The sequence below is a fragment of the Rattus norvegicus genome, chromosome 4, assembly GCF_036323735.1.
Source record: "Rattus norvegicus strain BN/NHsdMcwi chromosome 4, GRCr8, whole genome shotgun sequence".
Lineage (NCBI taxonomy): Eukaryota > Metazoa > Chordata > Mammalia > Rodentia > Muridae > Rattus > Rattus norvegicus.
In genome coordinates, this window is record NC_086022.1 from 167,075,402 (window position 1) to 167,093,303 (window position 17,902).

The 17,902-nt window shown below is 38.6% G+C and overlaps 2 protein-coding genes across 2 annotated transcripts; both read right to left on the reverse strand.

The window, feature by feature from the left end:
• Positions 1-10,697: 10,697 nt before the first annotated feature.
• Positions 10,698-11,627, reverse strand: Tas2r105 (taste receptor, type 2, member 105). The gene is given in 1 exon segment (NM_023999.1): positions 10,698-11,627. A coding segment is annotated over 1 exon segment (930 nt).
• A 2,579-nt stretch (positions 11,628-14,206) lies between these two features.
• On the reverse strand, positions 14,207-15,136 carry Tas2r114 (taste receptor, type 2, member 114). Its single transcript, NM_023996.1, is given in 1 exon segment — positions 14,207-15,136. A coding segment is annotated over 1 exon segment (930 nt).
• Positions 15,137-17,902: the final 2,766 nt, after the last annotated feature.

Below are 17,902 nucleotides of genomic sequence, written 5' to 3' on the forward strand. Positions count from 1 at the left end.
GACAGTTCAGCTCTCTCCCTCACTGGATTTGCATACAGAGAGTTGTAGGACAGGGTAAGCTCTGGGTGCAGGCATAAACTGTAAGGGTCTTGTCTGAGACATCTCCTTAGTTCCTGTGCCAGAATGCTGTAGGCAGGTTCCTCTTGGGCCAGGCATGTGAGTAGAAATGGTGGTCTCCCCTGAGCTTTCAGGATTGTCTGCATTTCTGAGAGTTCAGTTTTCTTTCCCACAGGATTGGGTACAGAAAACTGTGGGACATGGTCAGCTCCAGGTGCAAGTAGAAACCAGAAGTGATGCAGGATAATCCTAGCCCAGCCTTTGAGTTATCTTGTCATTTATTTATTTATTTATTCATTCATTCATTCATTCATTCATTCATTCATTTATTCATTTATTTTTACATCCCAGATTCCCCTCCTGGTCCACTCTCCAACTGTCCCACATCCCATTCCTCCTCCCCACAACTCCTGCATCCCAGAGAATGTCCCCACCCCACTAGACCTCTAAACTTCCTGGGGTCTCTAGTCTCTTTAGGGTTAGGTGCATCTTCTCTGACTGAACCCAGACCCAGGAGTCTTCTGGTGTTTCTGTGTTGGGACCCTCATCTCAGCTGGAGTATGCTGCCTGGTTGGTGGTCCTGTCTCTAATATGTCTCCAGAGTCTAGGTTAATTGAGACCGCTGGTCCTCCTACAGGGTTGCCTTCCTCCTCAGTTTCCTCTAGCTTTTCCCTAATTCAACCACAGGAATCAATAGCTTCTGTTTATTGTTTGGGTGCAAATATCTGCATCTGACTCTTTCAGCTGCTGTTGGGTCTTTTGGAGGGCAGTCATGATAGCTTCCTTTTTGCAGACACACCGTAGCCTCAGTAGTGGTCACCTTGAGCTGGATCCCTTTTTGGGGCTGTTGCTGGAGCTTTTTTACTCAGGCTCTTATCCATTTCCATTCCTGCATTTATTTCAGACAGGAAGAATTATAGTTCAGAGTTTTGACTGTCGGATAGCAACCTCATTCTTCACTTGATGCCCTGTCTTTCTGCTAGAGATTGCCTCAACAAGTTCCATTTCCCCACTGTAGGGCATTTTATCTAGGGTACCCTCTTTGATTCCTGAGAGTCTCTTACTTCCTCTGGTACATTCTTGAGGGTCATCCAAAATTCCTTCCTCCCGATGTTGCCTGTTCCATTCTTTCTGCTGGCCCTCAGGGCTTCAGTCCTTCACCCAATATCAGATCATGTTCCCCTCTCCCCCACACCTATCCCAGTTTTAAAATATGAAAGTCTTTAGTGTTTTCCTTTCATGGAGCTAAAGGAAGCTGGGTGACCCTCAAGTTATTGCAGCACTGGGCAAGCAGCAAGAGGACAGCTAGCATGGTTGCTGAGTAAGACCTGGGTGGTAAGTGGAAGTCAGTAGTACCAGCTGCAGGGTTAGCCAGTCAGTTGAGCATGAGCATTGGTTCTGGGCATTTACAGGAGGGACAGCACTGAATAGCTTGTTATGGCCAATCAGAAGAATAGGTAATGGTCTCGAGAGAGCCACAGCCAGCAACATGGTGGCTGCTGGTCCCAGAGCCTAGGTGGACCTATTGTGGGTTTCCTATGTGTAGCCAGTGTTGGTGTAATCTCAGAGCTAAGTCATAAAGAGCCACAGCACTGGAATAGGAGACCAAGCAAGGGGAACCATGAGATAATAAAATTACACGCAACACCTTGGGCCATAAACCATTCAAGATGCAGCATGGGGAAGTTTAGAAATAGGTAAGAAAATTTTCAAATTTAATTTTAAAGAAGACCAAGACTGGAAGCATTTACAACTTTCCTTTATTAGCCAAGATGAGAGGATACATTGTCAAGACATAAAGTTCTAATGTAACCTGGTTTAATGTGTAACTACAAAATAAATGAGAGCCAACCCAACAGAATCAAAGGCAAATATGAAAAACCGAGTAGTCAAACCTGTGGAGGTATTAGACATTACAACCATGGCTTATGTTTGAAAACACTGTTATGCTTTTTCACTCACTAAGAGCCACACAAGTCTCCCCAAATATCTCAGCTTTGATTTAGTTATAATTTTTAAGTATAAGAATTATTGCATAGGAATTAAAAGATTATATATATATACATATACATATATATATATATATATATATATATATATATATATATATATGCATTGTCATTGTCTTCAGACACACTCAACGGGCACATCAGACCCCATTACAGATGATTATGAGCCACCATGTTGTTGCTGGGAATTGAACTCAAGACCTCTGGAAGAGCAGTCGGTGCTCTTAAGCACTGAGCCATCTCTCCAGCCCCGAATTTCAAAATGTACGAAGCATTAAATAGAAAACCCAGAGCACTTGTACTCACTATACAGAGATAAAGACCTATTTATTCAGTTTATGCATGAATGAAAGAAAATGTTTTTAAGTATGTCTATCACCGACCATCTACAAATTTGTCACTGCACATCATGCTTCTATCTTAAAATTTACACAGAAACACTAAACATGGAGACTTAAATATTGCCAGTGTTTGTAATCAAGTGCTTTTCAATTTTTTTTTTTTTTTTTGGTTTCCAACAATCCATTTCTAACCTTCTTCTAATGGAAACTGCCTTATTTTACAATAAAAACCAAATTAATGATATAGATGGAAACACTACCAATAAAACATTTTTTAAAGTTATTTTTTTGTATGTGAGTCCATACATAATGGATAGTGAGTTAGACTATCATGCCTGAGGTTTATTAGCTGGTCTGTTAAGAACTAAACTAACCTGACCCAAGGAGCGACTTCAGGCCAGAGATCAGAGGGAAGACCAAATTTTCTGCTCCAAGTGACATGCCTGGTGGACTCAGGACACACAAAGGCAAAATTCTCCTGGGACCAGACACTTCTAGTTTCTAGCTGGCACCCGGGACTTCGCTGATCCTGGCCCACAGCTCCCTGCTCCCATACACTGTGGGAGAGATAGCAGATCTCCTAGAAGTGTGGGCAATCTGGAGACTGCAGGGCAGGAGAGACCACCACTTTGGTCAACCTTTGCCCACATCCTTGGCCCAAGAGGAAACTGTATAGGGCCTCTGGGCACAGGAAGATAGGGGCAATCAAGCTGCAGGAGCCCTGTGGTTCAGACTGCACCCAGATCTTAAAGGACCCGATCAATCAGCTCCCTGCACCCAAATCCCATTGGAGGGAGAGCTAGAACTTCAGAGGGGCAGACATGCCTGGGAAACCAGAGGGGACTACTCTCTGCCCACATTTCTGACTCTAGAGGAAAACACCTAGTGCCATCTGGGCCCCTTGCACACAGAGACCCAGTAGAAGTAGAGACAGGCCCTTCTGGTTCCTGCCCACGGGGACAGCTGAAAGCCAGTGGACAAGAATGACTACACATCTGAGAGCAGAATACTCTATTCCTATAACTGGATGAAAGAAAACAGGAAAACAGGTCTTCAGCACTTCTGACAGACAGGCCTATAGGAAGATCAAGCCACTGTATGAAATAGCCAAACAAGTAACACCAGAGACAACCTGAGGGTGAGAGGCAAGGTCAGGAACCAAAGAAACAGAAACCCAGACTACATGGCATCATCAGAGCCCAATTCTCCCATCAAAGCAAATACTGAATATCCAAACACACCAAAATAGCAAGATCTAGATTTTGAATCACATTTGATCATAATGATGGAGGATTTTAAGAAAGACATAAAGAACTCCTTTAGAGAAATTCAGGAAAACACAAGCAAACAAGTACAAGCCCTTAGAGAGGAAACACAAATATCCCTGAAAGAATTACAGGAAAACACAATTGAAAAGGTGAAGGAATTGAAAATGGAAATAGAAATGAAGAAAGCACAAAGGGAGACAACCCTGGATACAGAAAACCAAAGGAAGAGACAAGGAGTTGTAGATACAAGCAACCAAGAGAATACAAGAGAAAGAAGAGAGAATCTCAGGAGCAGAAGATTCCATAGAAATCATTGATACAACTGTCAAAGATAATATAAAATGGAAAAAGCTACAGGCCCAAAACATACAGGAAATATAGGACACAATGAGAAGATCAAACCTAATGATAATAGGTATAGAAGAGAGTGAAGACTCCCACTCAAAGGACCAGTAAATATCTTCAACAAAATCATAGAGGAAAACTTCTCTAACCTAAAGAAAGTGATGCCCATAAACATACAAGAAGCCTACAGAATTCCAAATAGATTGGACCAGAAAAGAAACTCCTCCCATCACATAATAGTCAAAACACTAAATGCACAAAATAAAAAAAGAATATTAAAAGCAGTAAAGGAAAAAGGTAACAATAAAGTAACATATGAAGGCAGACTTATCAGAATTACACCAGACTTCTCACCAGAGACTATGAAAGCCAGAAGATCCTGGACAGATATCATACAGACCCTAAGAAAACACAAATGCCAGCCCATATTACTGTATCCAACAAAACTCTCAATTAACATAGATCGAGAAACGAAGATATTCCACGACAATACCAAATTTACATAATATCTTTCTACAAATCCAGCCCTACAAAGGATAATAAATGGTAAAGCCCAATACAAGGAGGCAAGCTACACCCTAGAAAAACCAAGAAAATAATTGTTTTGCAACAAAACAAAGAGAAGATAAACACACAAACATAATCTCACCTCCAAACATGAAGATAACAGGAAACAACAATCACTATTCCTTAATATCTCTCAACATCAATGAACTCAATTCCCCAATAAAAGGACACAGATTAACAAACTGGATATGCAATGAGGACCAAGCATTTTGCTGATTACAGGAAACATACCTTAGAGAAAAAGACAGACACTACCTCAGAATAAAAGGCTGGAAAACAGCTTTCCAAGCAAATGGTCGGAAGAAGCAAGCTGGAGTAGCCATTCTAATATTGAATAAAATCGATTTTTCAACTAAAAGTCTACAAAAAAGATAAGGAAGGACACTTCATATTCATCAAAGGAAAAATCCACCAAGATGAACTCTCAATCCTTAATATCTATGTTTCAAACACAAGGGCATCTACATACATAAAGGAAACCTTACTAAAGTTCAAAGCACACATTACACCTCACAGAATAATAGTAGGAGAATTCAACACCCCACTCTCATCAATGGACAGATCATGGAAACAAAAATTAAACAGAGACATAGACAGACTAAGAGAAGTCATGAATCAAACGGACTTAGCATATATTTATAGAACACACTATCCTAAAAAAAGGATATACCCTCTTCTCACCACCTCATTGTACTTTCTCCAAAGTTGACCATATAATCGATCAAAAACAGGCCTCAACAGAGACAGAAAGACAGAAATAATCCCATGTGTCCTATCAGACCACCACTGGCTAAAGCTGGTCTTCAATAACAATAAGGAAAGAACACCCACATATAAATGGAACTTGAACAATGCTCTACTCGATGATAACCTGGTCAAGGAAGAAATAAATAAATAAATTAAAGACTTCTTAGAATTTAATGAAAATGAAGGCACAACATATCCAAACGTATGGGACACAAGGAAAGCTGTGGTAAGAGAAAAACTCATAGCTCTGAGTGTCTGCAGAATGAAACAAGAGAGAGCATATATCAGCAGCTTTACAGCACACATAAGAGCTCTAGAACAAAAAGAAGCAATCACACCCAGGAGGAGTAGAAGGTAGGAAATAATCAAACTCAGGGCTGAAATCAACCAACTAGAAACAAAAAGGCCTATACTAAGAATCAACAGAACCAAAAGCTCGTTCTTTGAGAAAATCAACAAGATAGATAAACCCTTAGCTGGACTAACCAGAGGATACAGAGAGTGTGCCCAAATTAACAAAATCAGATATGAAAAGGGAGACATAACAACAGAGTCAGAGGAATTTAAAAAAAAATCATCAGATCCTACTACAAAAGCTTATATTCAACAAAACTAAAAAAAAAGTAGGAAATGGACAATTTCCTAGATAGATACCCGGTACCAAAATTAAATCAGGAACAGATAAGCCATTTAAACAACCACATAACACCTAAAGAAATAGAAGCAGTCATTAAAAGTCTCGCAACCAAAAAGAGTCCAGGTTCAGATGGGCTCAGTGCAGAATTCTATCAGTCCTTCATAGAAGACCTCATACCAATACTCTCCAAACTATTCCACAAACTTGAAACAGATGGAGTGCTATGGAAGTACTTCTAGGAAGTCACATTACACTTATACCTAAACCACACAAAGACCCAAGAAAGAAAGAGAACTTCAGACCAATTTGTCTTATGAATATCGATGCAAAAATCATCAATAAAATTCTTGCAAACTGAATCCATAAACACATCAAAACAATTATCCATCATGATCAAGTAGGCTTCATCCCAGGTATGCAGGGATGGTTTAATATATGGAAAACCATCAACATAATCCACTATATAAACAAACTGAAAGATAAAAACCACATGATCATTTAATTAGATGTTGAGAAAGCATTTGCCAAAATTCAATACCCCTCCATGATAAAAGTCCTGGAAAGATTAGTAATTCAAGGCCCATACCTAAACATAGTAAAACCCATAAACAGCAAACCAGTAGCTAACATTAAACTAAATGGAAAGAAACTTGAAGTAATCCCACTAAAATCAGGGACTAGGCAAGGCTGCCCACTCGCTTCCTACTTATTCAATATAGTTCTCAAAGTCCTAGCCAGAACAATCAGACAACAAAAGGAGATCAAAGGGATACAGATTGGAAAGGAAGAAGTCAAAATATCACTATTTGCAGACGATATGATTGTATACTTAAGTGATCTCACAAGTTCCACCGGAGAACTACTAAACCTGATAAACACCTTCAGCAAAGTGGCTGGGTATAAAATTAACTCAAATAAACCAGTAGCCTTCCTCTACATAAAAGAGAAACAAGCTGAGAAAAAAATTAGGGAAACGTCACCCTTCATAATAGTCTCAAATAATGTAAAATTCCTTGGCGTGACTGTAATCAAGCAAGTGAAAGTTCTGTATGATAAGAACTTCAAGTTTCTGAAGAAAGAAATTGCAGAAGATCTCAGAAGATGGAAAGATCATCCATGCTCATGGTTTGGCAGGATTAATATAGTAAAAATGGCCATTTTACCAAAAGCGGTCTACAGATTCAATCCAATCCCCATCAAAATTCCAATCCAATTCTTCATAGTGTTCAACAGAACAATTTGCAAATTCATCTGGAATAACAAAAACCAAGGATATATAAACATATCTTCAAAAATAAAAGGACTTTCGGAGGGAATCACTATCTCTGAACTCAAGCAGCATTACAGAGAAATAGTGATAAAAACTGTATGGTATTGGTACAGAGACAGACAGATAGACCAGTGGAATAGAATTGAAGACCCAGAAATGAACCTACACACCTATGGTCACTTGATTTTTGACAAAGGAGCCAAAACCATCCAATGCAAAAAAGATAGCATTTTCAGCAAATGGTGCTGGTTCAACTGGAGGTCAGCATGTAGAAGAATGCAGATTAATCCATTCTTATCACTGTGTACAAAGCTTAAGTCCAAAAGGATCAAAGACCTCCACATCAAACCAGATACTCTGAAACTAATAGAAGAAAAAGTGGGGAAGAATCTCAAACACATGGGCACTGGAGAAAATTTCCTGAAAAAAACACCAATGGGTTATGCTCTTAGATCAAGAATTGACAAATGGGATCTCATAAAACTGCAAAGCTTCTGTAAGGCAAAGGACACTGCTGTTAGGGACAAAACAGCAACCAACAGATTGGGAAAAGATCTTTATCAATCCTACAACTGATAGAGGGCTTATATCTAAAATATACAAAGAACTCACGAAGTTAGACTACAGGGAGACAAATAACCCTATTAAAAATGGGGTTCAGAGCTAAACAAATTTGCTACTGAGGAATGTTGAGTGGGTGAGAAGCACCTAGAGACATGTTCAACTCCTTTAGTCATAAGGGAAATGCAAACCAAAACAACCCTGAGATTCTACCTCACACCAGTCAGAATGACTAAGTTCAAAAACCCCGGCGACTGCAGATGCTGGCGAGGATGTGGAGAAAGAGGAACACTCCTCCATTTTTGGTGGGATTGCAGACTGGTACAACCATTCTGGAAATCAGTCTGGAGGTTCCACAGAACATTGGACATTGCACTACCTGAGGACCAAGCTATACCTCTCTTGGGCATAGATGGTCCAACACATAACAAAGACACATGATCCACTATGTTCATAGCAGCCTTATTTATAATAGCCAGAACCTGGAAAGAACCCAGCTGTGCTTCAAAAGAGGAATGGATAAAATATGTAGTACATAAAAACAATGGAATACTACTTCACTATCCAAAACAATGACTTTATGAAGTTCATAGGCAAATGGATAGAACTGGAAAATATCATCCTGAATGAGGTAACCCAATCACACATGGTATGCACTCATTGATAAGTGGATATGAGCCCAACTGTTTGAATTACCCTAGATGCACAGAACACATGAAACTCAAAAATCATGATCAAAATGTGGATGTTTTAATCCTACTTTAAAAGGGGAACAATAATATCCTTAGGAGGGAGTTGGGAGGCAAATTTTAGAGCAGAGCCTGAAGGAATTGCCATTCAGAGCCTGTCCCACATGCGGCCCATACATATACAGACCCCAAACTAGGCAAGATGGATGAAGCTAAAAAGTGCAGGCTGACAGGAAACAGATGTAGATCTCTCCTGAGAGAGACAGCCAGAATATGGCAAATACATAGGCAAATGCCAGCAGCAAACCACTGAAATGAGAACAGGACTCCAGTTGAAGGAATCAGAAAAAGGACTTAAAGACCTGAAGTGATTTAATACCCCATATGAACAACAATGCCAACCAACCAGAGCTTTCAGGGTCTAAGCCACTACCCAGACTATACATGTACTTACCTTGGGCTCCGAAATCATAGGTAGCAATGAATAGCTTAATAGTGGCACCAGTGGAAGGGGAAGCCCTTGGCACAGCCAAGGCTGGACCCCCAGTGAAAGTGATTGTTATGGGGAGGGCGGTAATGGGGGGAGGTTGGAGACGGGAATACCCACATAGAAGGGGAGAGGTTAGGGGGATATTGGCCTGGAAACCAGGAAAGGGAATCACATTTGAAATGTAAATAAGAAATACCCAATTTAATAAAGATGTAAAAAAAAAGAACTTAACTAATGTGGAATTTTGTATTGTTATATATGACTTTAGGGGTTGATAGAGCAGGAAGACACTCCCCCCTCCAGATACTCTTAGTGTGTCTCTTAGCCCCTGCAGACTCTGCTGAGAGATCATGAATGATGATAAAAAAATCCATTCTAAAAAAGATTTAAGAATTGATTACTGAGAAACAAGGGTTCAAACACGCCTGTAGGTTTTTGTATATGAATGACCATATCTATATATTTGTTCCAACCCTTAACAGGACATTGTCTACCTCATTCAGGTCCTGGACTGAATTGTCCACTATTTTCTGCTTTGGCTGGCACCATGTGTTTAGATATTTTCTTCAGGAGAACCTCTTCTCAGCTCTCTTTGATCTGTGGCTGCTTGATTTCAAAACTCCCTGGGGTCAAAGACCATGAAGAATCCTTTCATCAGGGCTTTCATCCATCTTTCACAAATAGTCTGCTTCTCTAGATCTTTGTCATAGATCCACATCCACTCTTATAACCATTGTTGCTTCATCAAATATCTACTATTAATAAGCACTTTGGGATTTAATGGATGAAATAAAGTAACTGTAAGTAGTAAAACTGAACAGAAAGGAAACACTGTTCTTCAGTTTCAACTGGTAAATATCAAGAGTGACCACAACTGTTTGCCTCAGTTCCTTTGTGAGTCTTTCTGGGGAAAGGGAACCAGTGCTCTGGGGAAATTAGGATAATCACAATGACATCTTGATTAAGATACTTATTCTATCTGTATTAGTCTTTACACAAAATAGTCTACAGTTGATGGTTTTTTTCTGCCAAGTGTAAGAGAATGATTTGGCAGAGTAGGAAACTAACTGAACAAACAAATTTTCACATGGCATTAAAATTCCACCATATCATGTGATTTCAAGAGACATAGTCAGACTGGTTGCAGAAGATTTCAGTAAAGTTTAATACTACAGTTTAAAGTCAATAGGAATGGGCCGGCAAGAGAGATCGGTGGGTAAGAGTGACAGCTGTGCATTCCGTTTGACATGAATTCCGTCTATGGGAACCTTGTTAAAAAGCTGTATGTGACAGCATGATTCTGTAATCAGAACACTGCTACCATGAGAAGGGAGGTTTAGACAAGTGAACTGGCTAAAAGCTCTTAGTTCAACTAGTGTAGACTGTCAGAGTGACAGCCACAAAGGACACTACCCTAAGGTAAAAGGAGAGAACAAGTTCCTTGGCCTGTGAATATCCATGTTAAAAACACCAACATACCTCTATTCCCTCTTCCCTCTTAAACCTCCTAAAACACACATAGACATATATACACACACACATAAACACACACACACACACACACACACACACACACACACTTATTCACATAGGATAAAAAATAAAAATAAAAAAGTTTACATCTCCTCAAAAACAAGGTAAGAGCACTGTACAAATGAAAAAGACCTTCTACGACTTCCTTACAATTATTCCAGACTACCCATTTCTGTTCCAGACTCATGTGGCCCTGAGATCTTTTCCGTTCTCAGAGAACTTTAATCCCTCCAGTACCTTTACAAAGGCTTGCTTCAGCTGGCTGTTTGTTAGAATTAGAATGACTGAGTGACAGCAGGGATAGACGGATGCAGTTGTCAAACCAAAAATAAATAGCAGTTTGTTTTCTGGGATAAACATGCAGATGATTTCTACTGCAACACCTATAAAGTACAAGATGAAAAGGATGATAAATGAAATTAAAAATTTTATGGCTTTCACATGAGCTTCAGTGTTGAGATCTCTGAATCCTGAAACATTAGACTGCATCTGCCTGCTGTGTTTCCAAAGTGAAATAATTAACAAGAAACATGCAGTTAAGGTCATGATCAAGAGAGAAATGACTCCAATATTGATTAAAACATAGTTACTTGTGAATTCTCTCTTTTCCCAATGTGTCCCACTGGTCCTGTTTCCATGATTCTTTGGATTGCTCTTCATCACTTTCACAGTGAATGAGAAGGAGATTGCCCATGAAATTAATAAACACCACAAGAGAAAGGCAAATACTTTATCAGTTCTCCTCTTTAACCAGAGAAATATATAGTGGGAAAAATTTGCTATTTTTAGGAAATAGAAGATGCTGAGGCTGGTGGCAAACCAGACAGTCATGTGATTCACAGTCATCCATATACAAGAGATGATTTCAGTCAGACTCTTAGACAAATACTTCCCCGGAAAGAATAGCTTTGCATATGCGTCTAAAATTAATATCCATACAATAAAAATTCTGGAAGTTGCTAAGCCAAAGAGAAGGAAACCAATCTTAGAGAGCTTCTTGTTCTTGGCCCAATCCATGCAGTTAACCAGGGCGATAAATGTGTTCCCTAAAACTCCCAGCCCAGCTTCAACAGTTGCAATGGAAAGAAGGATGCCTTCTGCTGCACTGAGCATCTCTGCAGGTTGCTATGTTTGTATCTGTTTATTCTATAGCAGATCTGCTGCAGTGTCCTCTATATTGAGCACTTGATAGATTTTTTTCTTCTTTCCTTAAATAAAGGATTTAAAAATACATCAAGCTTACGTTGTGTGAGAATCTAACATGTTTTCACAGAGTTCTGTCCACTTGCCTTGTAAGACTTGTCCACAAAACGCACGCAAAATAAATGTCTCTAATTTTCTTATAAGCAAATTATGATTTTCACTTCTCGTATTATGATTTCTCCTCTGACACTATTTTGCATGTAATAAGGCTAGTAGTTGAGTAGGATTGGCAGATATAAATGGGAAGAAATTAAGCAACTGGAAAGTTTAATTTTTATGTTTTATATATGAAATCATCATCATGAGTTGTGCAAGGTAATACATGCCTATAGTAACAGCTTTCTGAGAGATGAAATATTGTACCACTTTATCCTGTGAATTAGAGATCAGCTAGCCACACTACGGCCATCTTCTGAAGAAAAAATTCCATAACGGTAAAACTAAAGAACAAAGAATCCAAACCAGGAGAAAAAGAGAGAGAAACCACCATAATTTATTATGTATACACACAACCTGATTGTACAAATACAAACTGATTAGATATAGATGAAATATATTTGCCTTAGTCTAGAATATTGATTTAGTGTTTAATTAGCATATATGCTCCTTTGTAGTATGGTAAGCTTCAGAATAACAAAAAAGTTGTATTTATGAATAATTCTACTTACTGATTGGTTTCATAAAGATTTTTAAAATCAAGCACATCATGATGTTAACAGTTTCAAACTTCTACTGCAACACTCTTCTGTTTCCTTTCCTTTTCCTTTTTTGTACAATTTTCTATGTACTTTTATGTTGTGTGTGTGTGTGTGTGTGTGTGTGTGTGTGTGTGCGTGTGTGTGTGTGTGTGCACATGCATGTGTCTATGTGTCTATTTGTGTATTTACACATAAATTTTTATCCATGTATAATTTAGTTGGCAAAATTGGTTTGGCAGTATTTAAAATTTTGAACTTGTCAAAATAAGATACCAATCTTATTAGGGAGAAAATGATCAATGTTTATCTTTCTGAGTCTGACCTATTTTACTCCATTTGCAGAAGGTATACTTTTTCACTAACATTTATGGCAGAATCAATTTTCATTTTAAAAAATCTATTCATGGAGAGGAAGGCAGATTTTTTAACTTGCCTGGATGAACTGTATTACAATAAACAGTGTGCAAGCATCTTTGTGGTATGTAGATTTGGAATCCCTGGGATGTGAAGTAAGAATTGTTGTAGTTAGGTCATATGGTAGTTCTTTTTCATGTTTCTGAAAATCATCTATACTGATTCTTGTAATGGCCAGACTAAGCTACATTACCATCAGCAATATAGAAGAATCTCTTTCCCCAATACCTTGTCAGCGTTTGTTGTAATTTATGTTCTTGATTATAGTCATTCTGACTAGGGTGAGAGGGAATTCCAAAATAGTTTTAATTTGTGTTTCCTAATAGCTGAGGGTGTTGAACAGTTTTTGAAATATTGAAGGCCATTTGTGTCTTTTTGAAAACTATTTGTTCATACCATTAGCCTATGTACTGATTGGTTTGTTGGTATTTAATATTTTGAGCTTGTCATATATAATAAATACTAATTATGTATTGAATAAATGATTAGACAATGACTATTTCCTCTCATCCTGTCTCTTCATTCAACCAGCTTTGCAGATTTACATAGTTACTGGCTTAATTTTATAATATTATCAGCAATAAATAATTTTTCTTTCTCATACAGGCCAGTATAAGTTTTATTCTCCATGTTCTATGTCCTAAGATTGTCCTCTTTTAATCAGTAGGGTCTTAAAAAACTCTAGTGAGTAAGCAAAAATAATGGCGACAGGCTGTTTATTTGAGGGGATCTCCTCGTCTGATTTATTGTCACTGGAATTGATCAGTACGAGGAATCATTTCATCATTCTTATGATCTATTTTTCTATTACTATTTTTCTAACTATTAGTGATAAATTCATGATTATGACTGTAGTACTAAATCAAATACATAATGTACCATGAAATTTGTGGTTTAATGGGTAAAAATAGAGAGCACTTAGTAAAAAGTAAAAATATACACAAAAGTTTCCTTTTTCAAATGTCCAGACTGATTGTAATGTTCTCTTTTGGTTTCTTTTCCTTTGAGTCTTCCGAGGAAAGTATATCAGTGGCACAGGAAAGCCCAGAGAATCACAATGAAGTGTTGTTTGTTGATTGACACATCATGAAGTCTTCCTTCACCTGGGATGGTCTATGGTTGATGTTCTTCCTTTAGCAAATGTACAGGAAAGGATTCAAGAATCAGGAGAATGACTGAACGATAAACCTGTACACATGGGATTAAAACACACCTCGGAGTGTGATTCCTGGAGAGGCAGTAGACTTTGAACAAGAGTTCAAAAGAACAGTGTTTGATAATGGTGCCAAATCAATAAAAGAACATAGTTCAAGTGAAAAGATCTTCAGGGATTTTTTTTTTCTACTCACTATTTCGGATTGTTTGTCTTCCGGACTGTCATGTGTTTCTGAATTCTTTTCCTTCCTCAGAGCACTTTAATTGTTGCAGTATCCTTACAAAGCATTGTCTCAGCCGGCTGTTTGCTAGAATTAGGATAAGTGAGTGGCAGCAGGGATAGAGGAATGCAATAGTCAAACCAAACACGAATAACAAGTTATTTTCTGGGACTAACAGACAAATGACATTGATGGTAATACCAATTAAATGCAATATAAAAAGGATAATAAAAGATAATAAAACTTTTATTGTTTTCACATGAACTTCTGTGTTGAGATCTCTGAGTCCTGATTCATTTGATTGCATCCACTTGCTGTGTCTCCAAAGGGAAATAATTAAGAGAAAACATACAATTAACATTATTATAAAAAGTAAAAACACTCCCCCATTGGTGAAAACATAGTTAGTGATTAACTCACTTTTCTTCATGTGGATTTGCCAAGATGAGTTTATATACAGCATTTTTTTATCTTTAACCATCTTTACAACTACTGGGAAAGAAAATAGCCATGACATAAGTAAGCACCCTATCAGGAAGGCAAAAACTATATTAATTCTTCTTTTTAACCAGAGAAATATGTGGTGGGAAAAATTTGCTATCTTGAGGAAATAAAAGATACTGAGGCTGGTAGCAAACCAAACATTCAATTGACTGGTAATTATCCATAGATAACTGATGAGTTCAATTATGTTGATAGGAGACAGCAACTGTGGAGAGAATATTTTTATGTATGCCTCTGTGATTAAGATCCACACGAGGCAGATTCTGGAAATTGCCAAGCCAGTGAGAATGAAGCCAATATTATAGAGATTCTTGTTCCTGGTACAGTCCATGCAGTTCACAAGTGCAATGAATGTGTTCCCTACAATGCCCAGCAAAGCCTCACTAGTTGCAACTGAAAGAAGGACACCTTCCATTGCACCCAGCATCTTCGCAGATCTTTAAAATAGCTTCTGCCACAGAATTTTAAGATGGCAATCTATTGGCTGCTCAATAAAGGAGTGGCTTTCCCTTCTTTCTTTCAAGACTTACATATATTTAAAAGAAATGTTTGTGGTAGTATCTGAAATCTCTTGATGCAGTTCCCTCCATTGCTTGTCTAGAGGATGCTGCAGACTGAATGTCTTCTTGCCATTTGTTAATAGGCAAATGAAAGTTTTTTTTGTTTTGTATATTTTATTCATCCCTGTGAGACTATTTTGCATTTGAAGAAGTGTCAGTTTGTGAGGTCTATGGTCTGACTGCAGGAAAGGAGGAAGGTCACAGGAGGGTGGGAAATTGATGAGAGTATGAGGAATGGTAGACATACTCTGTTCACTTTGAGTGAAGGCTTTCAGGCAGGTATCTCCCAAACCAAAGCATGTTCTGGTCCTCAAGAACCCCTCATAAGTGGACAGCATACAGGCTCTATAGAGGTAGGCACACAAGCCCTATAGATACACACCTACAGCCAACAGAGCAAAGGGAAGGTGAAGATGATGTTTTCTGGTGTCATATCCACCTTAACCCAGAAACATACGAAAGTGGCACTCAGCTAAAAATAAGTATATAGCAGATTATTGTTCTTTTGGGTTTTCCCAAACATTTGATGTCAGCTGTTTTTGTGCTGACTAATAGCTATATTAATGCCACATTATCTAAGCATAAACTTGCCTTTACATAGTCTGTTTTCTAAAGAGATATATGCAGAAATGAGCAAAACACAAAATACAACTCTGATTTTTATATTTTAATAATCAAAATCAGCATCACTGCTGGTCACAGTGACACTTTTTTTTTCCATGGGAAGGGGAAAAATGTTGTATTTCACTTACAGTTTCTTATAAGAGTTTATCATCAAAAACAGTTAGGGTGGAACAGTTAGACAGGATAGGAGGCTGGAGGCAAGAGCTGATCCAGAGGTCAGAGAGGAATACTTCTTACTGGTTTGCTCATCATGGCTTTCTTACAGAACTCACGACAAGTGACCAGGGACAGCTCCTACAATGTGCCCTCCCACATTGATTACTAATTAAGAAAATGCCCTATATCTGGATCTTCTGGAGTTATTTTCTCAGTTGGAACCCCTTCCTTCTGATGACTCTAGCTTGTGTCTAGATGTCATAAAACTAACCAGTTCAGTCACCTTGAGGGACAGCACATGCAAGATAACTATTATTTGTCTCTCTATTTCTTGAGTCATTTTTGGACAGATATTCAACATTCCCCACTAGGCAAGATAATACATCTCCATGTCATGAGACCCAGGGAATAACCCAGCCTCCCCACTCAGAAGAAAGATCTTTCCATTGCACAGCCTTTGCAGCAGGAACAGGAGGTCTGGCAAGTCTTATATCCATTGGATCTTTTGGCAAACTCAACATGCAATTTACTTTATGGCGTTTGTGTTCATTCCAAGGGGAACAAATGTTACTTCGTCCTGGGGGTACCTGCCAGACATGCATAGCAATCAGTCTTTTGCACATGTATGTAATTTTAATCTATTCCACCCAAGTATTTAACTCTCCATATCCAGTTTCTATTTCTAACATCTCTAACAAGTTCCCACACTGTGAAACTTGGCATGCATCAAATTATATCTTAAGGGTTTGATGAGGTTCACTTATATAAATCACTAAGCTAATAGGAAAAGAATATTGAAGAACTTCCCGGCCAGTATTACTTAAAGTCTCCACCTTACTTAAAGTCTCTATATTTTTTTAAATTTTATTGCATATTTTATGTGCTTACATATAAAATGTTATCACCCTTTCCCCCTCTCCTATTCACCCCCCCTTTGCCTACTTTTATGAAGATGATTCCACTCCCACCCAACCACTACTTCCTCAATGCCCAGGTATTCCCTTTCACTGGGGAAGCCAGTGTTCACAGGACCAAAGGCTTCTCCAATTAATGCCAGACAATGCCATTCTCTGCTACATATGCAGCTGGGGACATGGGTCTCCCACCCTGATGTGTACTCTCTGGTTGGTAGTTTTGTCCCTGGAAGCTCTGGAGGGTCTAGTTGGTTGATATTGTTGCTCTTCCTATGGTGTTGCAAACCCCTTCAGCACCTTCAATCCTTTCTCTAACTCCTCCTTTGAGGTCCCTGTGCTCAGTCCTGTAGTTATCTGTAAGCATCCTCATCTGTATCAGTAAGGCTCTGGCTGAACCCCTCAGGAGACATCCATATCAGGATCCTGTCAGCAAGAACTTCTTGACATCAGCAATAGTGACTGGATTGGTGGCTACATATGGGATGGATTCCCACATGCGGAAGTCTCTGGATGACCTTTTCTTCAGGCCCTGCTCCACTCTTTATCCCTGTATTCCCTACCATGAATATTTTGTTCTCCCTTCTAAAGACTTAAATATCTACATTTTGGTCTTCCCTCTTCTTGAGCTTCACATGGTTTGTGAATTGTTTCTTGGGTATTCCAAGTTTTGGGCTAATATCCACTTAACAGCGAGTGCATATCATGTGTGTTCTCTTGTGACTGGGTTATCTCACTCTGGATGATATTTCCTAATTTCATCCATTTGCCCATGAATTTTATGAAGTAGTTACTTTTAATAGGTGAGTAGTACTGAATTGTGTAAATGTACCACATTTTTTTTGTGTCCATTCTTCTGTTGAAGGACATATGTGTTCTTTCCAGCTTCTAGTAATTGTAAATAAGACTGCTATGAACATAGTGGAGCATGTGTCCTTGTTA